Below are 27,209 nucleotides of genomic sequence, written 5' to 3'. Positions count from 1 at the left end.
GACAATAATAGCAGGACAACTTGTGTCAGGGGACGTGACAGGGACTTGTATTCCTTGGGCTCAAGGAGGATTGTCCTGGTGTCTGTGTGTGCTCACTCATCCAGGCTGCTGGAATTTACCCCCTGAGGCTGGTTCCATTGCTCTTGTGAGGAAGATGATTTCAGAATACGTGGATCACTCAGGAAATATTTGAATGAACAAGCAGTAAACACAGGCACTCGTGGACGAAGACAGGCCATTGCACATAATGACAGGTCTGGAATGTGCACATGATACTAGAGACACACTTCAGCAGATGATGGGGCTCCACAGTGGGTGGCTTTGAGCCTGTGGAAAGACCCTACCCATACGCAGAAAAACATCTTTCCCACTGGGACCTCAAATGTCACCGCTGGCAAACGATGCTCCATGTTAGCTTTTGGTGATTCTGTATTTAAAAAGCGAATGGCCTCCTTCAGGAACAAGCCACTGCAGGTGAGGGTGGAGCAGGAGCAGGGAACTACTCTTGTCATTTCCTAGGATGGACGCTGACGGCTCCCAAATGCACTCCCCCGTTGCTTGCTCTTCCCACATGCAGAAGCCACTGATGAAAAAGTACCAGTGACACTCTTACCCCAGTCCCATTTTTTCTTTGCTTCCATATAGGCATAGGGCTCCTTGTCCAGTTGTTGTTCACTATGTCTTCACCTTCACGGAGCTAACACATCCTGTTACAGCCATTTCAGGATGAATGCTAAAAAGGTGTTCAGATGGCAAAGTTGGACCTAATAGCTCAGTGAGATGTAATAAAAGACAATTTGTGTTGATTTCCAGATAATACAAGTCGGTTCCCTTAAGAGACTTCTGGAAGTCCACAGCATCAGATGTCAAGAACATTTCGCACAACTCTGAGGGCACTGTGGGGGACGTTAAGGCCGAGGTGTCTTGGGCACTTTCTTCTACTGCTGCATTTGCAGGCATTTGTTTCTGCTCCTGTGGCTTTCTTTTCAAGCTTTGCAGTGCAACAGAAAAGCTCAGGAGAGGACCAGATCATTATCAGAAATGAGGGATGCTGGTCTGTTAATCTCTCTTCTCTGCTAATCTGCAAGGGTCAGCATCCTGCACTGTGAAACCAGTGGGATATTTCCGTTTGAGCTCAACGCTTGCAGCAAATCCATGGGTACTGATTACAGGAACAGAAAGCCTCTGACATTCTCTTTGCAAATGCATCTTTCTGATCTAATCCTCGGGGTACACCTATTGCCCGAGGCAGGCCTGCATCCTTCTTCTGATGGGGTAAGAGCAAGGGCGTTACTCTGTAAAAGTATAAAGTTTTCTTTGGGCCCAATGCCATAACAATACAGTAAATTTCCATTTATTTGCATTTGAATCATTAGCTTGATCTTTGAGGAAAAAATAGGGCACTGTACTCTTTACTTTGTTATTGTCCCATTATTAGTCACTACACTAGTCCAAGAGGGCTTTGTACAGAGGCCTGTTTTGAGACCTCTGGGCCAAAACAATCCCCAGACTCTCTCTCTGGGCCCTCACCTGGTGCAGCCCACCCTCAGAGAGGAGTGAGGGACAGCTCTGGGGGTGGGGGAGGTTGGGAGGCTTGGGGACCTGGACAACCGCTGCTCAACACTCACTTCCATCCCCAGTCCCCCGATCTGCTTTCTGAGTAGATTTGCCTTTTCTGGAAGTTTCATATAGATAGAATCAAACAGTATGTGGACTTTTGTATCTGGATGCTTTCACTTAATGTTCTTGAGGTTTATCCACGTTTATCATTTTTATGATTATTGTTATCATGTTTATCTTGAGATTTCCCCATGTTTACCACGGGTCAAGTATACCACGTGCACGCGCTGATACCCGCTCCCGTGCTATCAGATGGTATGGAGGTACTGTATTTTGTTTACCCATGTCTCAGCTGATAGTCATGTGGGTTGTTTACAGGTTTGGGCTATTATGAATAATGCTGCTATAAACATCTGTGTACAAATTTCTGTGTGGACATCAAGTGTTACTTTTATAATAGGAAAAACAATAAAACCAAAGGACCAAAAATGGTTCTCAGACTGTTTCTGGAATACATTTCCTTTTACCAAAACATGAATTCTAAGAGTAGGGCAGAAATTTTAGAAGAAGAGAGAAGGAAGTGGGCTCCTGAGCAGTCTCTGTCTTTCTCTGACCTGGGGAAAGCCCAAGAGGGACAATACGGATGGCTGTCCCACTCCTTTGGAACACCAAGGCCTCCCACTGCTTGTCCATCTTGACCCACACATCAGCTCCCCATAGAAGTCCTTGAGCTCAAAAGCTGCAAGTTAAGGAAACCCCATTCTCTCTGGCTCTGCTGTGTTTAATCACAGCTTACTAGGGGGGTTGCTTTTGGAGGGGCTATGGCAAAGGCCCATGCACCTGTGCAACTTAATGAGCCCAGTCATTTAATATTAGCAATTCACATTTTTAGGCGAAATTCTTTCCCAGGATGCAAAGGTCAAACGTTGCAGCTATGGGAGGAAAATGATGAGAAAAACCACGTAAGAAAGGATCCAGCTCTGTAAACAGGAAAGAGATATGGGAAAGAATTCAGAAAAAGTGGCAGAAAGTAAGCTGGCAATACAAGATGGGCCATCTCATTCACAAAGAACAGGCGAGAAGCAGACTGCCAGCATGTCACTGGGCGACAGTCTTGAATACAATGGAGAGACGCTTTGGGAGAATTTGCTGATGACACCTGTCTCATTTGTCACTGACAGAACACTCTCCACTGGAAGTTCCTCTAGCAACCTGAGATACTTTCTGTGTACAAGAATACTTCAAAAGGTTCACGGAAAAATGGAATTAAATGATAACACGAATCTTTTCATGAACTTTTGGAAGTTGCTGCGTGTATAAGGATCCAGGTGATTTCATGAACCTGCCTGGCTGTCGGTGGCCCTGCCTCTTTCTTTGACGCTCCACAGGTGGCCCTTCTGACTCCTTTCTCTACTCCTCTTTGTACCTTACCTATGGGACACAGATTTGAACCTGTCACCTTTTTCCTTCCATAGTCATGCATTGCTTAACAACAGGGATAGGTTCTGAGAAACGTGCCATTGTGTGAACATCATAGTGTATCTACACAAACCTAGATGGTATAGCCTCCTACCCACCTAGGCTATCTGGGATGGCCATTATAATTTTATGGGACCACTGTCCTGTATGTGGTCTGTCATTGACTGAAATGTCGTTATACGGCGCTTGCATGTATTTGTGGTTTAATCTATGATATCCAGGGGTGTGGCGACATTTCTCAGCTTTAATTTTCATGCTTTCCTATTGCAGTTACCATCCCAGTACCACTGATACAGGCAGGTGTCTGGCACTTGCCAGTTTTCAAAGAGCTTCTCCTTGATGCTTGCCAAGAATTCTGCTTTTGGTGTAGGCAGGATAGCTAGTATCATCTCCTTTTTTAAAGAAATCAAGGTGGGAAAGTTCAGTGCCTGCCCAATATCACACAGGCACGGTGGTGGGACCAGGAGCAACTTACAGACCCCCGGCCCTGTGCAGTTCCAGGGTGAGCACATGGTAAGTTATGAAGTTCAGGGTCAATGTGCTGTTATCGGATATGTTAAACAGACTAAATGGGAGGGGCAAGGGTGGTAACAACTCATAGTAGGTCTGTAGAATATGTTCAAAACCATGGATTTGGTATTTTAAGAACATATGGGATTGTGAGGAGTTTTCTAACATGTTTATGTTTTCTAGATGCTTTACACATTCAATTTTTTTCTTTTTTTTTTTAAAGGCCCTAAGATCCTGAAGTTGAAATGTAGACAGAGTGGTAGGGTAAAGAGCTTCCATTGAGGGGCTGGCTGGTTATCTCAGTTGGTTAGAGTGAGGTGTTAAAACACCAAAGTCAAGGGCTTGGATCCCCGTACCAGCCAGCTGTCAAAAAACCCAACAAAAATAAAAAAAGAGAAAAGAGCTTCCATTGAATGATGACTTGCAAAAATACGTCTTCGACATAGCACTTAAAACTAATTTTATGGGTCAAGTATCTGTCTATGTAGTCTTATGACCTTGTATAAAATCTTGCCCTAAACTAAAATTCAAAGTTATAGCAGTTGATATTTAATGGCAAAATATTGATACTAGGTTAACATTTCCAAAAAAAATTTTTTTCCAGAAAGGAACATCCTTGGAATTCAATGTGAATCAAGTAACTGTGTGTTTATTCTGCAGCTTTTATTTTGAAGTCCTATATCACAAAATGACATGTGTAATGTCTACCACAGGTATTAGAAATTGAGATGTTTTTATTTCTACTAGTTGAGAGTAAAATTGTAGATAATGTTCCAAACCATCATCAAAAATGCAAAGCCAACTTTTCTGTATATAAACTGTACATAAAAACAAGGCACTATACATTTTTGGGGGGAGATATTAAGGTAGAAAGGTTGATTTGCAAAGATTCTTCAGAGTCCATGCCATTAAGTACAAATTCTTTGTTCACTGTAGCACCGGAAGCAGTACTCAGAACGGGTCATACCTAACGCTGAAGGAAACGTTTCTGAACGTGTATGAAGATACATACCGGTGACAGAAGCAGCTCCGTCTACCTCTTAATATGTTGACACCAAAAAAAAAAAAAAAAAAAACAAAAAAAAAACCAGACAAACAAAACCCTTCAAAGTGAATGAATACATATTGCTTTGTTAAATACATATTTGACTTATATTGGTGTTTGTATAAATATATATATATTTTAGAATCCACAAACTATCAAAATAACACTTTATAAAGAGAACTGCTTCCAAAAACATGGTAATGCCTAGCTGGAACAAGAGGGCAGTGGTGTAGCAGCTGCTGAGGGTCACTGCTTAAGTGCACATGACAGATACTTGTGCTAACATCACCTGCTGAACTGTGGAAAGAACGTTTCCAAAGAGTTCTCTTAAACATTTACAAAATACACAACTCTGGAACAAACAGTACAGTTAATAACATCAGGTTTTGAAAACTCTGATTTAAAAATACTTTTTAAAATGAAATACCAGTCCAAAAAAATAGCCATTTTCCTGGTTCACTGGTATGGAAAGTGACCACTGAGCTTCCTCCAGCATCTTCTTCAGAACAGGCCTTTGGCTTTTTTCAGGTTCACCTGCTTCCAGGAGGGCAGCGCGTTGTATTCGTCTCTTGTCATGTCCAGCGCGAACTGGAAGAACGGCAAGGAAGGCCCAGCAGCTAAGTAATAGGAAAAGTGTGCTGTTTAATTTCCCTCCCACCTGAAGAAACACTTACCTCAAAGTCTTCATCAGTGAGATAAATCTCAAGTTTCAGAGGATCAACTCCTTCTGGGAGTGGCCTGGCTAGGAGATCAGCCAGGGGGTAAATGGTTTTACAGAGCTTGGCTAAGACATCTTCCACCAGGGTGATCTGATTCGAAACTTCCGTATCCTAAAGGAGGAGGGAGCAGAGAGAACTTGGTGTTCTACACTTCAACATGTTTTATCAAGTGCTTGCTAAGACACAGGACTATTTGATCTGCACACAGCCTGGACAGGCAGGTACTCACGGCTTTGCTTCATCGAGGAGGAAACAGGCTCTGAAATGTAAAGAAAATGCCCAAAGCCCTGCAGTTCTCTCAACTTTTAGATGTTTTCTCACCCTACCACAAAGGATCAAATAAATCCTGTCTCAGGGCTGCCTCTGAAAAAATGTTTAGGGACTCTCCCATGAATAAATTACGCACTCAGATCATTGGATCTGAAGTCTAAACACCAGAAGCCTCCAAATAATGGAATGTACTTAAAAATATTTAAAAATAATCAACCTTAAAATAAACTACATCCCCTCTCCTCCCTCTGGCCCTATTTCTTAATCCACAATAGAGTAAAAAAATACGTCTAGAATATTCTGGGGCCGAATCAAGCTTTTTTTAAGAATCACTATGTGCATTTAATCTGGACAGGTTATTCTGGGTAAATTATCTCACTCTATTAAACTTGAGATCCCAGATTGGCTGCCCTCTTTGTGAGTGGGTGGATGGGGGGAAGGAATGACTAAGGGTTGTTGCCAAAGTCAGCAATCTACAGGCAAGGCAAGTGGTCAGGAGGTGAGATGTGTGTGTGTGTGTGTGTGTGTGTGTGTGTGTGTGAGAGAGAGAGAGAGTGTGTGTGTGTGTGTGAGTGTGTGTGTATACACACACACATATATATATTTTTGGCCGCTGGCATTATGAGGAGGTGGGTTTTAGAGAGAGAGCCTGCCTGCCTCTGAGAACAGCTTCTCCACTCGCTAACTCTGAGACCTCGGGCAAGTGACTCCATGTTTTTGTGTGTCAGTTTCTACCCTGGTAAAATGGATATGATAATAAGATGGACCATAATGGACTTCTGTGATAATTAAAGGAGAAAATAAATGTCACACGCTTGCAGCAGTGCCTAGCGTAGGTGAGCACTCGGTGAACATTAATTACTAGTATGACGTGCAGGTGTGGGAAGACTGACTTCCCTGGCTGAAATCCCACAGGCCTGCACGTTATACAGCCCAATGTCCATAGTGAATACAAAACAAAAAATCATGGTGACTGGCATCTTTGAACTTAGACTGCATGAAACAGCCATGGTGCTTATAATTCCTAGAGCTTTTAGGTTTTGTGATCCCCTATTGATCACGCACAGAACTACCTTGCTCTGACTGTGTCAGAGTTTGGGCTGCAATCAGCCCCTTCCCTGTGTAGATCAAGTGCATTTGGTTAAAGGGAGACAGGTTAGGACGGGCAGCAATGTTTGCGCTATTAAACATGTGCTCTCAATCATTATTCAGCAGTAGACTTTTTTGGTCTGTTTGGCTAAAATTACTAGGATTTCCTATAAAATACACTCAGGTCATGTCTTCCAGAAAAGAAGTTCTCCTACTCAGTTACAAAAATTAAAACAGGAAAAAAGCTTTTCTTCCATCAAACCAAAAATACCTTTGGAGTTGCTGTCGCTAGCAATGTTAATAACTCATAAGTTAAGAAAGTCTACCTAGCTACAGTAAGCTTCTTTTCTGTGTGGCTGAAACGAAAACATTCTGGATAATAATATATTTTGGTAGATAGAAGCTATGATAAATGCCTCATGTGGTAATCCCGGGTGGTCTCATCAAAGACAATATTAATGAGATGTTGACCAAGATCTTATCATGAGTGAGACACAGTACGTTCATTCATTTAGTCATCTGAACATACTAATTCATCCCTGGTTTATTCTGTGTCTCCGCTACCCAAGGTTACCATCTGAAACAAGGAATTGGTTGTGCATTATGTAGACCTTGGGAAGCTAGTAAGGCTAAGGAATAGATTTTCAGCTAACAGAATGAAGAGACAGCAGCTGGTATTTACATATCATCTTCAAAGTAATTAATTCACCTTTGTAGTTTTTAAAATTTGAGTACCGGGTGTAGAAAATTACCAAGATAGTTCAACTGAATTCCCATTAGGCTTCTCCTCTTCCTCAGCTAAATCTATGTAGGTTTGTTAATATGTTGGCAAAAGAAAAAGTATTTCGCACTTTGAAAGGGGTGTTGGATGCTTCTCCCCAGGATAAAGTCAACCCACAATCCAAAAGCGGGGGGTAGTTGGGGACCGCCTTCACAGGCCAGGAAAGTGCACTCACCATCTCTGTGATTTCGGCAATGTCCTCTCTGTGCTCCCAGCTGGGAAACATATTGGTGAATGTCAGGGGTTCCAGGCCAGCATGGATAAGGTAAGACTTGGGCGGCGGCTTCTTGAGATTTTTTCCTGTAGTTAAACAGATTGCAAAAGTCAGTAGACCCGAGCCCTAGGACCCTGCCTTTTTCTGATGTCCCTTAAAATCTTTTCTTCTTTGTTCAGAACGCTTGATGTGCGCTTAAAATGCAAGCCGAGTGTTTCATAACAACACATGGAGGATGCTTACAGAACATGTTCATTTTATACCTATGACTGTAATAGGGACATACACCGACCTTACTCTGTACTTCCCAAACCCAGCAAAATGCTTCTGGATCCCTGGGAGGGAGAAAGCCTCCCGTAGCTTCTGGGTGGGACATTTTCTTCCTCCCACACTCACCTGTAGAGGTGTTCCTGACACCCCAACACAGGATGAGCCTCAACATGATCAGACAGCTAATGACAGCACTTTAGAAGCCCGCTTCAGCTTTAACATTTGGTGGAAAATTTAGTCAGTTATTTATTACTAAAGAGCTTTTCAAGAGGAGAATCAATTGTACATACTCAGTGATGTTAAACAAATGGATGAAACCATAAACATTCAGATAAGAAATGAATTACTGGCATCTCCATTTTATATAAGAGACCACAAATTTCAGGTGGACAGTACAGTAAAAAACTATGAACTTACTACGGATCTTTCTTTTTGGATATAATACTAAAAATAATAATGAATAAAAACGATAAAAGGGTCGACACTGGCCTTCCAGCCAGTTTGGGTGAGATTTCTGCTCTCTGAGGGCACAGCATGGCTTGCAGACCATGTGCGTGGTGGAGGCCTGTTGGCCTCACTGCCTGATTAATCACAAGTGTAACAGGGTCTTAGTCAGTCCAGGATGTTCCACAATACAGCCTTTAACCTTGAAGGTAACAGGTTAGATGGCCTTATAATACAAAAGAGAGAAACTCATTCATGCTGGCAGCCGAGAGTGCACTCATCTCAAAATTAATGAGCCTCAAAAAGGTTGTGGAGGGAAAAGCTGGTTCCATCGCTGTTGGCCAGGCTTCCCCCTTGCTGGCCTGCACGCACAGAGGGAAAGGGGCTCCGGGGCTCTGGGGGGGGCTGTGGGTGCCCGAGGGGCTCCCGGCCCCCTTCTCGTGCCGGCGCCTGCCGGGGAGCCCACCTCTGCAGTACTGGAGAACTGTCTCCATGGCGCTCTTGCGGTCAGAGGCCCAGCGAATGCGGGCAGACCCAGTGATCTTGTTCTCGATGGGCCACCAGCCCTGCCAGAGGTACACCTCGTGGTGGTTGTCAACCAGGAATAGCGCTGTGAGGGCGAGAACAGAACCAGACAGTCAGGGGTGCTTCCAGCTCTCCCTTCCCCAATGTAACAGACGCCTGCCCTCCCTGCTGCTCTTCAGAGGGGAGAAGCCGCTTTCAGTGAAGTTCAGTCGCAAGGGGCAAAGGCAGGCTGCAAGACATCTCATCCCACTGAAAGTCAAGCCAGGAAAAGCCACCAGGCAGAAAGAGGTGGTGTCCACGAGGGGGCGTCTTTCTTTCCTTCTCCCCTAGGTCCTGCTCCTGTCTCCTGGCTCCACTCAAGCCCACCCTGTGCCTCTGGATGTGGGCAGGGCTGAGCTAGGAGTGCCCTGAATAATGCACATGCCTCAAGGGGCCATCAGCACCAAAAAGCTTGCTAAAAACTGGCGTGCCTGCCCTGTGTCTGACTGCTTAGCAAGTCCATGGTTCTCTTAGAGAAAAATGGGCTTTAAAATCAAAACTGTTCTGCCTCTTCCTCCTCACTTTTTTTCCTCAAACCATCAACCTGACTCTCATTCCACGTGGCAAAGGGGTTCTCAGAACCCCTTCCGAGTCCTTTCCGGCAAGCATCTTAGCATTCTGTGAAAAGTACCCTCTTTAAAGCCCAATGGAGGGTGATAACCCAGCCTGAGCCCTAGGATGAAGAGTGTGGATGGCAGCCTCTCTTTTTAGACTCTTGCTAATATTTCACACAGTGTGACATGTGCACCTGTCAAGCTTTTCAGGTGGTGACCTGGGCCACCAGTGCAAGGTGAGGGCCCCTGCCTCCAGCTCTGGCTCCTGTAATGGGAGAATGGACACACCCCTAGCTTAGGGGCAGCTGGCCTCAGACTTGATGGGCAGGAAGGTGGGAGGGTCTGTAGAGTCCAGCCTCGTGTGACTCTCCCAGCTGGAATAAGAGCACAGAGGTTTCTGTCGTGAGGTCATGGACTGCTGGAAACAGCCCTGAACTTGGACTCCAAAGGCCTGAGGTAGTGTCCCTGTGGAGCTTTGGTATGGCAGACGCTGTTCTTTGGCTAACTCAGCAGATACCCCAACCCCTTCTTGTTGGTCACCTGTTTTCCCAGGCTCCCTTGCAGCTGGGGTACGCATGTCACAAGCTCTGGCCAATGACATGTAAACAGAAGTCTGCTGGGGGGCTTGTGGGAAAACTTCTGCTTTATCCGATAAAAGGGAGAGATGGGACTATCACTGCCCTTTCCCCTCTTCTTTCAGTCTTGGAGGCAAACATGATAGCTGGAGCAGGGGCAGTCAACTTGGGACCATGAAGCAACAAGACCGAGGGGAAGGCTGGGAGAGCAGCAGAGACGCCAGGCCTCACACGGTTGCACTCAACCTACTGACATCTCTGGGCAAGTTAACTAACTCAGTCTCGGTTCCTTACACTTTAATATGGGGTCGGCATCACTCCACTTCCTTTTGGGGTAGGTGTGAGGGTTAAATGAGATACTATAAGCAAGTGTCCTGGTACTGTCCTTGGCAAACAGAAATTGCTTAATAAATGCTAACATAAAATAAAAAGGCTTTCTGGAAGTGTAGCTTCTGCTACTCAGCTCGAGCTGCCCCTGGGGGCCTCACCTGGCTGTGGTGCACTGTACAGGTCCTCCTGCAGGAAGGGCATAGAACTGACCACAGCCGGGGCTCGGGCAGGGTACACGAACTCCGTGGCTGAGAAATCCCCAGAGGAGCTGCTGAGGATAAACAGGCGGGGTGCGAAGTTAAAACTTCCAGGATCTGTGAAAGAAGAGAGAACAAAGCTAAAGACAACATCTGCATCCAAGTAAATTCCAGATGGACTGAAGAATTAATATAAAACATGAAAAATTCAAAGAGTTAGTTCAAAAATACATAGAATTTATCTGCAGTTGGAGATAAGAACGGCCTTTTAAATCCTAGTAGTAACAGAAGTAATCAAAAGAGAAGAGACTTATGCATTAATTACATAAAAATGAAAAATTACAATGCAAAAAGATAAAAAAAAATGAAAAAGCAAGTAACAAAATGGGGAATCTTTGTAATACAGCAGCTAGTTAATATCCTTAATATATGAAGGGACATAAATAAGGAAAAGGTAAATATCTCAATAAAATGTGCAAAAGACACAAACAAAACATTTACCAAAGTAGAAATACAAATGACTAAAAATGCATATAGGTATTTAAAAATATATAAATATATATATGAAGTGTTTCACAGTACTTCTAATTAAAAAATTAAATGAAAACTATGCTTGACTGTTTCTTCCCATCAGTCTGGCAAAGAAGAAAAAGACAAAGATCCGGGCTTATGACTGTGCTGGGAAATGTACACTTCTGTATGTTGCTGGTGAGAATGAAATTTGGCATAGCATTGTGTATCTAGGAATGTACCTCAATTAGGAATGAATGTACAGAATTATTTAAAAAATTATTCAAACTGCATTAATATATAATAGAGAAAAACTGGAAACAAGTCTCCAACGATAGGACACTGTTCAGAAAAGAGTGGCATATATTCATGGAATAGTCATGAAATACCCTGCAACCATAAAGAGTCTAAATATTTACAACTTGGGAAATTATTCATAGTAGAGTAAAGGGAAAAAGCACATAAAAAACTGAAGGTCCAAATTTTATTTTTGAAAATAGATATTAAAAAAAAAAAAAAAAAAAAAGAAAATAGATATTATATTTAGCATAGAGAAATGTGAGTTCTGGTTACCTCTGAGAGATGGGATTGTGACTTATTTTCTTTAACTTCTTTAATTTCAAGCATTTCCTATCATCAATAGATAATTAAGTTTAAAAAGCTACATAAAAGTTTATAAAAATTGGGAGGTGGAGTAGAATGGAGTGGTTGCGAGTATACTCCATTGCTGTCCAACCTCGGGCAAGCTGATTAACTTCCCCGTGCCTCAGTTTCCTCATCTGTAAAAATGGTAGCATGTTGGATTGTATTAATTGAATTAGTGTACATAAAGTGCTCACGTGGTGCCTGGCTTCTGGGACCTCCTCAGTAAATGTTAGCTTTACTTCTTATGCTAGGAAACATAAGATGAGACAGGAGGAATATATCACACACTTCAGTCTGGTGAATGGGAATGTCCATTCTGTATAACAGCAGCCACTGTCTTTCCAAACAGGATCAATAACTTTGAAGGGCTCTGGAAATGGGATAAGGGGTCCACTTCCTGAAGATGCTTAATAAAGAACAAAGAAGTGGTGCCCTCCCCAAGGTGAACTTTCCCTTGTGCCCTCGATCCCTACTCCTCATGGACTTCCCTCCTTTAATCATCCATTTCTACATTTCAACCCTTCCTCTCAAATGGGTCCTCCGGCTCCATCCAAAATTAGCACCAAGAATAGGTAACACGTGGAATGGTCTAGTGCCGGGAAGTCTTCCTCTGGACTCTGATATCCTCCTGCTGCCGAGTCCTCCTCCCTTGTGTTAGGCAACTTCTCCAACTTCACACTGGCCTCCTCCCACCTCACCAGCCACCCTGGCTCGTGCAGGCTGACGTGGCACTGGTAGGTGAAGGCCTCTGACAGTCTACTTAGCATCAAGCTCAAGGACATTTCTCTGTTCTCCTAGACCTTGAACTTTGCCATCTGGCAGTGGTAACTGTCCCTTCTTGTATGACATGTTCTCCCCTCTTGATTTTTGTGCCATTCTACTGACCTGTTCTCCCACTTCTCATGCGTTCCATCTTTATCTACTGCATTTTAAATCACGAGTTCTAGTTGATGGGCCATGAATGTAAAATCCCTGAAATCATATCCGACATTGTACACATAGATTTTACCAGGCACCTTCCTGAGAACAGTGTCCCCAGCTTTCTTTATGTCCTCGGAGATCTATGATGCCTGAAAGGTCCTGCCTAAGTTCTTAGTGCATTCCACTAAGTGTGCATTCAGGCTGTCACTGACCTCCAAGCCTCTCCTTCCTGTGCCTTCCGTGAGTGGCAGAGCCATCCACGTGGCTCATCGTCTCTGGCCTCCCACTCAAGATGCCCCCAATCTAATTTGAAGCCTCACTACTTCCCTGTACACTGGGTGCTGGCCAAACCAAACAGCACCTTGTTCCAGGTTTACGTTGTGTCACTGCTCATCTGGGTCCCAGGAATTTTCTTCTCTTCTCTTCCATGAAGCTGTGTGAGATTTTTCCTGATGGAAGTAATCTTTTTTCTTTGTAATGTTCAACCTCCCTCACCTGTACCTCTTTTATGACCCATAACTTTTATTTTGCATTACCATTAGTCATAGGCATTACTTAGCCCCCTCATTGGGTTGTAGGCTTGTGAGGACATATCCTAGGTTTAAATTATCGTGTGTTGTACACAGGTGCTCCACAAATATTTATTGAATAAATCAGTGAGTTTTTTAAAAAGTCGTGGAAGGCTATGGAAGGTTGCATTACCTTGAAGCATGCAGTCGTAGGCTTTCCTGTCTCTCCTTCCTAAAGCGTCCCAGAATCCCAGTGGCTCGGAGCCTTCATCACACTCATGTATTGTCACTTTGCTGCTACTATGCAGTCCTGCTTCCAGGGGGCATCTGCAAGGGAGAAATTCCAATCGTTGTTTATGAGCCCGGAGAGCATGGGCAGCACAAAATTATACAAAATGAAATCTACAGGTCAGTTCACCCACTCTCCTCTTCTACTTTCCTAACTAAAACCAATTCTGATTAATGAATGAAAAAATGCCCTGTAGTTTATGAATGTATGTGTGTGCGGGGGAAGAGGGGTTGGCTTGGCTCCCAGGGAGGAATGTACATTTACATATAATATGTAATAAAAATAATATACTTCTTAATATATAACAATACATATTTACTATTTCTTGTCCTTCTTTCCTGCAAGAACATAAGCTTCATGAGGACAGAGACCTGGATTCATTTGCTGCCAAGTCCCTAGTCCCTAAATCTGTGCTTGGTGCCAACCAGACGCTCGATAAGTATTCATTGGATGAATAGGTGAACGAGTTGTTCATTGCTTTGCTCTTCCAGTGGTCCCAGTGAAAGATCTGATGGACCATGAGTGCCTTTGGACACCTCACTGAGAATCGTATCTTCCCTGCCCTTGACCTTGCCCAGAATGCTGTCTGGAGATGAAACCTCTTGCTTCACTGTCTGCCTGTTGGAGGGTCACCTGCCTCCGTTCTCCCCTCTGCCCTCTCCATGCAGCGTTAGGTCTAGAGGTGGCACAGGCAAGTGGCCCACGCTGTACTGTTCAGTGCCCAGAGAATGGATTTACCCAATGGCACATCAGTGACATGATGTGGTCCTAGGAACTCCTCACTTTTACTGTAAGGAAGGCCTCAGTCATCCTCTGAATGCTTGGGCGACACTGGGGTTTCTTTGGCTGCTTGCAGTGCCCATTTTGCATGGGCTGCTGGGAAGAGCTGAGCCCACTCAAGACAGGTGACCAGCCACCACTGCAAACCTCCCTCAGCTCTCTCTTCCCCACCTCACTTCAGAGTTGCATCTTCTCTGAGTCCTCGCTCAGTGCTATACCATGGTGTACTCAATCTCAGCAAGTGGCCGACTGCGGCTGCCTGCCTGGGTGAGGAATAAGACCTAACCCCTGCAGCGCTGGCCCAAGACTCACTGTCCGGTGGCCGCCTTTGAGAATGGGAGAAAACAGTTCTCTAAAAAGGGGACATTGTACAGTCCACAGACAGGGGTCCCTCAAGCCCTTCTGTAGCTTCTTAACACTACACTGTTGTGACCAAACTAAACTCAGAATTCCTAAAAGATATTTAAAATTTGCTCTCATTAAATATCAAAGGATTCCAGGCTTGTAATTCAAAAGCTGATGTGCGCCTACGAAGAAACTAAAGTGCTTGTTGGGGTCACTTGCCTTGCTCCTCACACTGCCTTTTATTGAGACAGGTAAATCCTCAGAAAGTAAGGGAAGCCCTTAAATCGGAGGTCTTGGCTGAGACGTGTGTCCTATCTACTTGGAATGTCACAGGTCCCCGATCACGTGCACAACCATCTTCCCTTGCTGAAGTCACTTTTAGCACACCGGGCGTCCACTGGAGGTCTTGGGAACCCTCCCACCTCAGCCTGCTTGCGTCCCTCTGGGAAGCCACTTCTGTGAAGCTCATCCCAGACACACAGCACTCACTGTTCCTTGATTTTATTTGCGGCAGTCCTCCCGACCTCCTTCGTGTGGGCTTGCGCTTTGCATCCGTGCCACAGGTAGATGAGGGCCTTATTTACATTGAGAACGATCATGGAAGTCCTGGACCTCAGGCTGCTACAGTGACAGGCCACTTCCAGCAAGTTCCCTTCCATGGGCACTTCTCCCCGCACACAGTACAGCCTCCACTCACCTGCAGGGGGCGTCATCAGCACGGAGTTATGACCTGAGCTTGGACAGGAAAAGCCGCCCTTCCCATTCCTGGTCCCTGCTGTGCAACCAGCAGCAACCACCATGCTTCAGGGACTTAAGGGGACCTACGAGGCTGAAGCTGCTGTGGCAAGAAGTCATGCTGAGCAATGACAATCCCAGAAAGCAGATCCTTTTGCAGTCAGAAGCAGAAGCAGGTTGCCAAAAGTTCACGATGCAGAAAAACCATTTTTACAAAATTTATAAAATAAGTCATACCACAGGTGTGGTTTAAAAGCCTCTAAAGCTAAGATTTTTTATTTTTTTTGGATGCTGGCCAACAAAAGTCTCATAATTTATAACAGAAGATACGCTGGGCTTTTTTTCTTTTCTCTTTTTTTCTCCTGAATAGAGTAGACAGAGCCACTGTGAGAATTCAGATTAAGGAGAAGTAATCTTCCAGCCTCCTGTATGCAAAGGGGGATCCTGAAATAAATTCCATGGGAGGAGGGGGTTTCAAGATCCTCATAAAGCTGATTTATTAGACAAACATTAGGAGGCTTTCGGTGGTAAAGCCACAGCTATATGAAGAGAGACTTACTTTAAACCCCCTTGCCTATAAAAACACCTTCCAGGAGGTGGAAAAAAAAACTTTGAATTCCAGCGCTAAAAGTAACTTACTTTGCGAATTTTCTTCTTCCTCTTCCCGTCTTCCCGAGTGCACCACCATCCCTCCCTGGAAACACTGCAGAAAACACGGGGGCTCCTTGCCCTGGAGAACCTGGACCTTCACATTTAAACAGAGGAAAACAGGTAACAGGGGTGGGGTTTTCAAAGTCATAAAAATAATACATGCCTATTGCAGGACATCAGAAAAACATCAAGATGTACAAACAAAGGCCAGCGCGATGCTACTATTATTTAAAGACAAGCACTATTCAAATTCCAGCATGGAACAGTCCTTTCAAAGTATCTTTTGGGTATATATTTTTTTCCTAAACAAAAATAAGAGTGCTGTTTATGTTGTTCTATGCCCTCATTTTCCTTACGATATTTTTCTGTCATCAAATATTCTTTTAAAACATGAATTTTGGTATTTTAATAGTATTCTGTGGTATAGAGGTAACATGCTTGACTTAAACATACCTTTAACAAAGTATACCTCTCAGCAGAATGACTGAGTAATTCTGGGGGGAAACGTATGTCCTGCAATCACTCCAGTAGTCCACTCATAGAGGGATCAGCCTCCCCGGCCACATTCCCCTCCCTCTCAATGTCTTCATCCTTCAGGTGCTGGCTGCGCCAGACCCAACGTGAGGGTGGAACCATCTTTCACTTTGGCAGGGTGTTTTCCCCGAGAGAGGAAACGTTTTGCTGAGCTGGCAGTCAGGGAGCTCTGATAGTCAAGAAGCACTTCTCGCCATGAGTTAACTTATCCATCTCCGGGCCCATTCTGCAGAATCAAGTGCCATTTTGTGGCAGTATTCTATATGTCTAAGATGATCTTCCATCCATAGGACTGATAAAAATGAAATGCTCAGACTAGAGAGAGTAAGATTCAAAACTAAGGATAATTTGGGTTTGGGGGGCAGCTGGCCTGTATGGGGATTGAAGCCTGGATCTCGGTGCCATCAGCATCATGCTCTAACCAACATGACTAAGGATAATTTCAAAGGCTGGATTAAAACATATTCATTCATGGCCTTTACCAAAAAAAAAAAAAAAAAAAAAAAGCAAGGCAGTTGAAATTACCCACTATTAGGAATAATTAAAATGCAGCTGTTGCTAACAACTATTTCTAAAATGTAACCCATAGTAGAAAATATGCATTGAAATATTTTTTTTAGGGAAGATATTTGGTTTGTAGGTCTCTGGAAGGCTGAGTGAGTGTTGATCTATAGCTGGAGAAAATTTCTCTGCTGTCCCTCACGTTACTGTTAATCATTCAGCCAAGATAGTAAAAATATTTGCACATGGTGTTGTGTTTTCTAAAAACCCCAGAGTCAACTCCAAATTACTGGTACTAAAGGATAAGACCTGAGGCACAGATCACCCAAACATTAAAAAGAAATGTTTACGGGCCGACCCCGTGGCTCACTCGGGAGAGTGCGGCGCTGGGAGTGCAGTGGCGCTCCTGCCGCGGGTTCGGATCCTATATAAGGATGGCCGGTGCGCTCACTGGCTGAGCGTGGTGCGGGCGACACCAAGCCAAGGGTTGTGATCCCCTTACCAGTCACAAAAAAGAAAAAAAAAAAAAAAAAAAGAAATGTTTACAAATCCTTGGATTTGGGCACTGGTACCTGCCGGGCATTATGCAGTCCCTGGGGTTATGATGGTGTTATAAGGCCATGGGGTTGTGAGGCCAGCAGACATGGTCTCTTTCATGCTCATGGGGGAAGATAGATAATAAATAGGCAAATGAGATGATTATGTAGGTGATAGACCATGCCACGAAAACAGATAAAGCACAGTAAAGGCACAGAGAATAATGGGGGCATGAAGAGGGATTTGGATAAAATAGGGGGGTGATGTTTGAACAAAAACGTCCATCGTAAGAGTTTGAGAGCTGCGTGCATCCAGGTAGGGCATGAGGTCAGTGCACAGAGGATATCTGCAGCCTGGGAGGAGAGCAAGAGCAGGAGAGGGGTGCAGGGCCCACGCGCAGGTGCTGGAGAACACTGGGAGACTGCTGAGATTATCCTCTGTGTGGCAGACAGCAAGGGTGACATGCCTTGATATGTTCTAGAAAAATCACTTGGGCTGCTGTGAGGAATGCAGACGATGGGATTACTCAATTTTTGCAGTAATCTCTAATATTTCCTTCAGATAGATTTGTGTAAGTGGAATGGCTGTTCAAGCCAACCTTCCCAACAGAGGCACGTAGGGTACCCGTTCTGCTGAATCCTTGCCAGCAGGATCCATTCTTCTAAAAATCTCTACCCATCTTAGAAGTGGATAATGGCACCACTTTATTTTATTTAACAATTCCTTGATTATGGGTTAAGGTGGGAACCTTTTGAAAACATGGACTGGTCCCTTGTGCTTGTTTTCTGGATTTACTATTTGCAGGTGCAGTATTTCATTTCAGGTCATATCACAACAGGTGGGAGGATGGAATGTGAGGCCCAGCCTGAAATCTGTAGAAGCCAGACCAGGACTGAAAGTGCTCTGGATGATGATGATGATGATGTCTGTGTGAATTAGAATCCGGTTGTCAGGGTCATCAGGGCCCAGGCCATGCATCATGTGGCTCCCTGCAAAGGACACTCCCCTCTGTCCAGGTGGGGACTCACCTGGGCTCCCCTCTCTTCGTCTAGCTCCACTGTCATCAGCGCTGACGTTCCCTTCTCGCTCACAGTCGAGTGCCGGCCCTGCCAGAAGAAGTAGACACACTTCTCTTTGCCGGACACCCTGGCGGGATGTTCTCCCTTTTGCCGACTTCCCACTGCAAACACACAGCACAGCAGAGAGCGAGGTCAGCAGGGAGAAGCCCAGGAGGGGCGCATGCCTGGCGCACTTCTCCCGGGCCCGTGAGGACACAGGGTAGAGAAGCAGGGAGAGGAGAGGTCCCTCACGCCTGGATGAATGTCACTCAAACAGCAGGAGAAGAGACCCTTCTACAGCTACTGCCCCAGAGCCTCCAAACTGGGGAACAATACTCAGAAGGACCCACTGGATATCCTAAGAAAAACACCTGTCACCCCAGAGGAAGGTGGGCGACTGCGAGAGCAGGACCAAAGGCTCACACAGACATTGAAAACAGCAGCCAGACCAGCTTTAAGGGCAAAGGAAAAAAATCAGACTGTTAAAACTATTCTAGTGTAAAAAAAAAGAAGAAAAAAGAAAACCTTTAAGTTTCCAAGTTCTGTCAGAAACGGAGGTGATAAATTGCTGACATATCGTTTTCATAAAGTAATCTGGGATTTCGTGTCTGTCACCAGGGCTGTCGCCAGGATTAAGTGCTGACTTTCCTTATTGTCTGGCACTCAATAAATAGTAGCAGCACAGGAGGCAGATCTAACTGCTTGCTCTGAAGAATAGTCGTGGAAGGCTAACTGGTCAAATGGTCATTTGAGACAGCATTTCAGACCTCAAAATCTCTACCTTTAGGAATATATCTCTAGATTCCCTTCATTCATTTGGTCAACAAATATTTACTGAGCTCCTGCTGGGGATGCTTCGGGATACTGGGACTCCAATGATGACCAAGACGGACACGTCTGTGCTTTCTTTCTAATACACAAACAGATGAGCAAGACGATTTCAGACAGCAGTAAGTGTCATGAGGACAACAGATGGGGACATGACACCAGGCAGGGTGGGGACAAATGCGATTGCCTACGGAGGGAAGGCCTTTCTTAGGAGGTAGGTGAGGAGAGGCCTGAATGGCGGTGACCTGAAAGCAGAAAATTCCAGACTAAGTAAGGTCCGGAGACCAAGTTCTTGACTGACATGCCCACGGGGTCCCTGCAACGGGGGTGAACAGTTGGTTTTAACACCCAGGCACATTAAAAGTTACTGATAATAACTAGCTTCTCTCGTTCTATATCACCTATATGCAACTGTCGCTAACCACTGCTTCTAAAATATAATCCATAGTAGAAATACACATTTTTCTCAGTTCCATTCCCATTTGCAAAATCACAGTTGTGTTGAAGTTTGAAGGTAAGAGAAGACCCCATTTAAGTTTTTAAAGGGACAGGGGCCATACAAATTTGATTTCTGGCCTTCTGTTTTGCAAAGTACTCTGTGACCCAGTTTTCATAAATGATTCTAATAATTTCTTAAAGTACTTTGACTAAGCACAGCCTTTAGTACCGTCTGTTGTGGATCTGAACTGGTCAAGTTTGTGTATTTCTGGGAGAGCAAAATGAAACAGGAATCAATGAATAGGTAGTGAATATACACAATTAATTTGGAAGGCACTCCAGTGAAATTTCTGTTAATTTAAGTAGCAAGAAAAGTTTGCCTTTGATTGACCATCTTATTCTACAAACTAGTGAAAATTCACCATGTCAACTAGATCACTGGGGAAAAAATATGCTTAAAATAGATCACAACAGTTTATATGTACCTTTAATTTGTTAGCACTCAAATACATTGTGTAAATATATATTCACACTTAAATAACCAACATTACATACAAACATTTAAAAATAGACTTGAGTGTATATACCTAAAATAGAATTGTATTTCTTTAAAGATATTGCATAAGACAGACATTTCACTAATTTTCTTTATAATTGTGAACCTACCTCAACATACCCAAATTTAGTTCTATGTGCAACTTAATTACTAATACACTTATTTAATTTTAATTTTAGCAATATTATTAGAAAGAACTGGACTCTTATCTTTACCACCTTAACCAGATGCCTAATTTAAAGTGTTGATACATCACGCCATCAAAGTACTTTCAAGGGTATGTTTGTCACCAGTGGCTCCATTTAGGAATAACAGAAAACTGAGGTATGAAGAATGGCTCATGGTCAAGCAGTCTTGCACCAGAACCTCATTTACTGACCATCTATTTATAGAAAATAAAATCAGCCTGTGTCACTCTCTGGAGTAGCCTAACCTAATGTCACCGAGCACCTCGAGCAGCTTGTCCCCTGACCCTGCTGGGGCACGGGACATAACCTGCAGGTGGTCATGGGAGCTGTGAGTTGTACATTGTGTTTACTGGGAAGAAATATAGAAAAGAAATCCTGGGTCAAATCATTATTTCCTAGGGTCCTCCAAGTAAATAGCCTATGAAGGTCTTGGAAATCTTAGATTTATTTATTGTTAATTCACTTTATTATAGTTTTCCTCATTCACATACTAGTACTCGTCTCATAACTAACAGCTAAGGTAAGAAAATAACTAAACTTCAAATTGTGGTGCCCCCTTGTCTCATTTTATGAAACATGCAGCTCCCATTCTACATTTTAAAAATGGGAATTATGAGTGTCTTTAAAGTTTGTTCCTTAACCTTTCCACAACTCTAAAGGTTAGTAGATCCGCCCTCCCCACACATGCTGAATCTCCTATTATTGTCTTCACTGCCAACCAGCAGCATAGATAATCATTTCAGTTTGCCACCTCTGCATTGATCAAGGAGCTTAAATCCACTGTAGCGACACTTTGGGAATTGCTATTATTTTGGGTGGATCCACATTATCTCACCTTCAAGTTGAATACAGTACTGTTCCTGTACCCACAATGTGTACATGTGCCGAACACCATGCTAAACATCGCATATGAGACAGGTATTATAATCCATATTTTCCAGGTGAGGAAACCAAGGCTCAGACAGGTTATGTAACTTTACCCAATTTGCATGGCTGGAAAGTCAGGGCCTGAGATTCTGAACCTCAGGCCGTAGAGCTCCAGTACCTGTGGCCTTCCCTCCAAGTGACACAGCCCCTTATGAAAAGGGAACGGGGCAGTTCTGATAGCTCCTAAGGAATTAAGTGGAAATTCCCCTCCCACTGGGGGGTCCTTGTCCGACATCCCACTATTCCCTGGAGGGAGAGGCCAGAGCTGCCAGGGCCCCGAAAGATTCCGTTCCTGCTCGTGGCTGTTAGGAAGCCCCAAAAGTTTGGTGTGTTCAGGCGGCCTTGCTGCTGGTTCAACCCTGACATTCTCCGCGGGTCTAGTGACTCGAGTCCTCCTTGTAGCCAAAACTCACAGCTCCCGACATCCTGTGCTGGGCCCAGACCCTGACCCCCCTGCCAGCAGGGTGAACTGCACAGCAGGCCTGGATTTGAGTGTCCGGCTCTGCTCTCTACCAGCTGTGCCACTTCAGGAGGGTTACTTCATCTTGCTGCCCTGTCCCTCATCTGGGAAATTAGTGTAACACACAAGTCCCACAGAGCCACAGGGAGGCACTCAACTAGGCACGGTAGAGCACCCAGCGTTGTGCCTCTGGGGCCAGGGTGGACCTCTAGGTGTGGCCAGCTCAGCACCCCATGTGATCCTGCCAGCCCTCACTGCCACCAGCCCAGTGGTGTCTGTCTGTGGGCTGTCCTGGTCTTGCTTTGCTGGGCTTCCCCACTGCTGGCAGACCCAGTGTCAAGGGAATCTAGCTCTCCTCCTTCAGCCTGAAGCACTGCTGTCTCTTCCTGTTCTTGCTTTATGGTCACTGATACGATCTGCTTCTTGGAGGCCAGTCTGAAATATTTACTTGAAAAAAAAGTGTCTTACACAGAGTAGGTGCTAAGTAAATGTTGTCAACTGACTAACAGACTTATCTTTGATAAATTGGGAAATAAATCAAATGGCTCTTAAGTCTGCAGATCAGCAAGCAGCCGCCTGTTTCCTGGGCCCCTGGGGGCCCTCCTGCACAGGAGACTATAAGGAGGTGAATAAAGTGTCTTGGGAGCTGAATCTGGAAATCACAAGTGCTCTCCTAAATGGGCAGGGATGAGGCACACTGGAGATACCGGCTAGTCCTCAGCAAGGAGAAGGGATGATCTCTTCCAAGTCCACCTGACACCCCTTTTAGCCTCTCATGCAATGAGCGTCTTGATATAGTATTTCATTTACAGGAACCCTGAAGAACTTGGATTGTGTATTTTTTTATACCAGATCGTCAAGGCACTGTTAGTGCTCTCAGCCTCAGAGGAAATAGCTTTTTTTTTACTGATATATCCTTTGAGCAGGAATTCACTGTAAGATTACACCGCCATTTGGTTCCAGTTTAAATCACCCAGATAGGCTCTATTTAACAACTTTAATTTAAGCAGCACACAGCCACATGGTGAATATCATCTGGAGACAAATCATTCCTTTCCTAGAAAACCTCTGGGGCCGGGGGCAGGGGAAGGAGACAGGGGAGGGGAGAGGCCTTGCCACGCACCTTTGATTTCTGCAAGTAAACATCAGGGACGTTGGCAATGCTAGGTTGTCAGGAATTCTACCTGACCTCTTTTGTCTACACCACTGCCACCTTGTACCTAAGCAGCTGAGGGTGTGACAGGCCGCAGCAGGCAATGCCGCCCGGGCAGCGCTGCGGGGGCCCGGCCACCCTCAGCTGAAGGAAACGGACGCGCTCACTAACCTGCAGTGCTCACCATGTACTTCCACTTGACCACATACGCATCCCCCTCGTGGAACTGCCCGATGCTCTGTTTGGGGAGCCTGCTGTAGTCGAATTCTAGAATGTGCCAGACGTCCACAGAGACGGTGGCAATCTCAAACTGCCTCCTGTCATCCCCTTCCACCAGGCCATAGCCACGGCCAACATTCACGCCATCCAGGACAGTGCCAGGGGTCATTTGGGGCACGGCCACCATCCGCGTCACATCGTAGGACTTGACCTCAGCCCTGGGATCTTCCTGTAAGGGCACATGAAAATGCTTGTTCAGCTGCTTTGTGTCTACAGCCATTCTCTCGTCACGCTCAGTGCTGTACAACTGTCAATGCGGCAGCATAAACTACAGCTTCCCCACTCTGTCTCAGGGCATTGACCTGCATTTAGGGAAAGGCTGCACTTCGAGGAAAGACTCTGGAGGCCTGAATACCCATCGCTACACGAGTGAGTAGAATGCCTGAGAAGAAATGCAGATAGCTCTAGGTTCACCTCCTGGGGTTAGAATATAATTGGAAACCAGTTTCCTCTTCTGCTAGTGAACCCTGGGAAGGCTTATAGCTTCTAGGCCACTTTTGTTGGGACCCAAATAAGCCCAAGTTTGAGACTCGATCACCCGGAATAAATACCTTCTGTTGGGCAAGTTCCCCAATGCTCTTCTCATTAGGTCTCTTCAGTTCGGTCCAATCAAGAAATTTCTCTTTGAACAAAATAGTCTCATTGTGTTCAGTAAGTCTCCCAAATATTGCCCAGTCAGGCCGCCCCTGTCCTTTTCTGCAGGGTTGGAGTGAGGTGGGGAGGTGGGAGGACAGGAAAAGAACCAAGATTAAGCCAAGTTAAAACAAAGGAAAGGTATCCAAAACAAACACGCAGCTACTGAAAAGAATCTCAAAATACATAAGTGGTTATAGAGTGAATGTTTTACTTTCACTTACATTATCAAATAAATGACATTTTATTATTTTAGCCTGAAGCTTTGCAAGGCTTTGTGTCTGTGGAGTTGATGTGCCTGAAAGCGACGTGAACCACGTCAGGACTAGACTTTTCTTGCACTCTAGCAATTTCTTGTCTTTGGGATGCCCTGGGGGTGGCACACAAGACAGGAGCCCGTGGAAATCTTCTCACCTACTTAACACTGCCCACAGTCACCTGCACGTGCTCACCACGTTTCTCTCCAATTAGTTAACACATATAAGGAAGACATAGCTCACCCCCAATTCCGTTATTTCATGTCACGTTACAACCAAGCTCTCTAGAGTATGGGACTCTCCTGTGTTACTAAAATGAACACACTTTCACGTATCATAAAGTGAATTTCTGCACATTTCAGTGCCACTGGCCAGGGCAGCAGCCTGGGAAAGCTCAATGACTCAGGAACGGAACGGCACAGCCCAACCTGGAGGACAGGTTTGGCCTCAGAACTTTCTAATTTGACACTGTACCTGAGATTACAGGTAATTTAGAAAAAGGCAGAGCTGAGAAAATAGATGTTGTAGAGGGTACAGCCCTGAGAATAACATGCAGGTGTTTCTCAGCCCTCCAAGCCAATCTTTGCTTGTGAGTTGGGACCAGGACACACATATCCCAGCAGGCCACCCAGCAGTGCTTCCAGTGTGCTGCTGAGACCCAAACTTCAGCCCCTTCCTGTTTGGGCAAGGTTACAGTTTCTGACATCATGACTAAGGCACATCAAGGACGCTGCCTGTTTCAAAGGAAACTGAAAGGATAAAGCACAGTATACAAAGACGCCCACCTCATGCTCTTGCGGGACTCTGGGAACCAGATATCAACAACTACGGAAAATGCAGGACCACCTTGAAAGGTGGTGGTCTTTATGAGAAAATATTGGAATGATGGTCTTTTATATAAATCCTACCTTGCAGACTTGCTAAGATGACTATAGAAAGAGCACTTGACTTCTGCTTTAAAAATCCGTCTTATGTCTTCAAGTGGGACAAACGAAAGCCTCAGCAGTTTGCAGAGTAAGGGGTATGAGCCTGGGAGCAGGAGCCAGGTACGTTTCTCCCCTCCTCCCTGACTGACCCGTTTGACCTGGGCCAAGTCATGACACCCCAGTGGCTTCAGCCTCCTTGTTGATTAAGAAGGGCTGGGTGCCGTAACATTGGCAGCACCTTAAAATCCTGGGGGAGCTTTTAAGACATACTGACACCAAAGCCCCACCCAAACATATCGTTGGGCTGGGCCCAGCAAATGCATTTTTTTTTAAAGCTCCTCACGTGATTCTGTCTCAGAGATATTGAAAATCAGTGGGTTAGGTGCTCACTCGTTCAATTTCAGAACTGTGATGATGTCACTATGAAATATAAATCGGCCATCATATAGATTTTATGCATCAGCATTATTTTTTCTCTTACTATTGCAAATAAAAAATAACCTTTTTAGACTTAGTTTCAGTTCTTAAAACACTAGTTGTTACAGTACTAATGTTAAATGTATCTTTGCTTTAAAAAGAATTTTTAAACTTTTCACCACATTGTCATAATTTTTCAATGTTTCTTTAATGATAATTAATAATAAAAGCAATAATTGGATTTTAAAGCAGGAAACTAGGTAGGAAACTTTAAAGTTGTACACTAATAGGAAAGTTTAAACTTGTATACTAGTTGAATGAAAAACATTAAAACATAGTTGCATAGTACCCACTGTTTGGTTGTACATCTATTTCTAATCTATTATATGGCACACAGTTTAAAAACACTTTTTTGGGGGGAGGGGGGAGTCTGGTAGTTAAAAAATAACAATCCTTTCCACATAAGATTATTTTTTTTCATGACCATATGTCTTGGAGTTTGTATGTGCCAAAGTGATTTTTAAAAGTCTAGTACACCGCAGGGAATATTAAAATTGCAATCATTATCTCAATACCATATCCTCCCCCCACCCCCAAAAGGCATAAAGGCATAAACATTATCTACTGCCAAATAAATCCTGGAATTCAAGGCCTACGCTGGGAAGGAAATCAGAAGGAAACGTGTTCAGATCAGTGGCTGAATTCCAGATGCTGGGAAGCTCTTCAGATCGGTGTGTAATTTGTTTAAACAATTGCTATTCATCTGCCACAACAGCATGTGGAATGCCGCAGGTGGGAGGGATTTATTCACTTCAATAACTTAAACAGAACATAAACATCTTCCAGAAGACTGTCACATCCATATTTCTATGTTAGTTAGATAAGAGCTAAATAAGTTTTCTTTTTGGTGAATATTCATGGCCCACTGCAGGTAATCATTTATGAAGACTGAAACCTGTAAGAGTGCTAGTAGATGCTATGTTAGGGACCAGGGCTGCAAAGGCGACCTGCTCCCTCTGTGATGCCACCCGTGGCTGCGGGAATACCTGGGAATAAGTGGATTGCACTCTCCAGGGTCCAGTGGGTTGATGTCACAGTTCTCATAGTCAAAGGTTCCATTCCACAAGTGCTTTGCCAGCTGAAATGCTATCTTTCGTTGTGCTAATGTGACTTCTTTCCCGTGCCACACGTAAACTTCACTACCAAAATCAAACACCAGTACCTGGAGAAATGGCACAAAAGAATCTGTGAACTTCAAGGACAGGCTCCAGTCAAATAGACGATGATGACACAAATCCTGATGGGGCAGTCATTACAAACACAGGAAGCTCACAAGACCTGCCTGCTGGCACTGCCCTGCCAAACCACCCTCTGCCTGGAAGGTGTGACTTCCTTCTCATTGTCCTAAATGCCCAAGTTAATGTTCTCTCCTCTGAACTCTCAAACCACTTAAAACTTCTGATTCATAAAAGAGTTATTTAGGTACATGTTCTATCTTCTTTCCTTCCTCCCTCTCTGCCTTGTTTCTCCC

General features: G+C 44.4%; 1 protein-coding gene across 11 annotated transcripts in view; it reads right to left on the bottom strand.

The window, feature by feature from the left end:
* Window positions 1-4,178: 4,178 nt before the first annotated feature.
* Window positions 4,179-27,209, bottom strand: part of SVIL (supervillin) — a 146,499-nt gene continuing 123,468 nt past the window's right edge. For all 11 annotated transcript variants that reach the window (XM_063099650.1, XM_063099646.1, XM_063099645.1 and 8 more), the window contains 12 exons: window positions 26,725-26,900; window positions 23,997-24,141; window positions 23,338-23,614; window positions 18,587-18,738; window positions 15,975-16,080; window positions 15,090-15,297; window positions 13,380-13,513; window positions 10,563-10,718; window positions 8,848-8,991; window positions 7,629-7,753; window positions 5,269-5,424; window positions 4,179-5,182 (listed from right to left, as the gene is read on the bottom strand). In XM_063099650.1, coding sequence (XP_062955720.1) covers window positions 5,096-5,182; window positions 5,269-5,424; window positions 7,629-7,753; window positions 8,848-8,991; window positions 10,563-10,718; window positions 13,380-13,513; window positions 15,090-15,297; window positions 15,975-16,080; window positions 18,587-18,738; window positions 23,338-23,614; window positions 23,997-24,141; window positions 26,725-26,900 — 1,866 coding nt within the window. In that variant the 3' untranslated portion in view covers window positions 4,179-5,095. The remainder of the gene's footprint in view (window positions 5,183-5,268; window positions 5,425-7,628; window positions 7,754-8,847; window positions 8,992-10,562; window positions 10,719-13,379; window positions 13,514-15,089; window positions 15,298-15,974; window positions 16,081-18,586; window positions 18,739-23,337; window positions 23,615-23,996; window positions 24,142-26,724; window positions 26,901-27,209) is intronic.

The sequence above is a fragment of the Cynocephalus volans genome, chromosome 6 (assembly GCF_027409185.1).
Source record: "Cynocephalus volans isolate mCynVol1 chromosome 6, mCynVol1.pri, whole genome shotgun sequence".
NCBI classification, from domain to species: Eukaryota; Metazoa; Chordata; class Mammalia; order Dermoptera; family Cynocephalidae; genus Cynocephalus; species Cynocephalus volans.
Note: the sequence above shows the minus strand (reverse complement) of the source record. Positions and strands in the feature narration are given on the sequence as shown.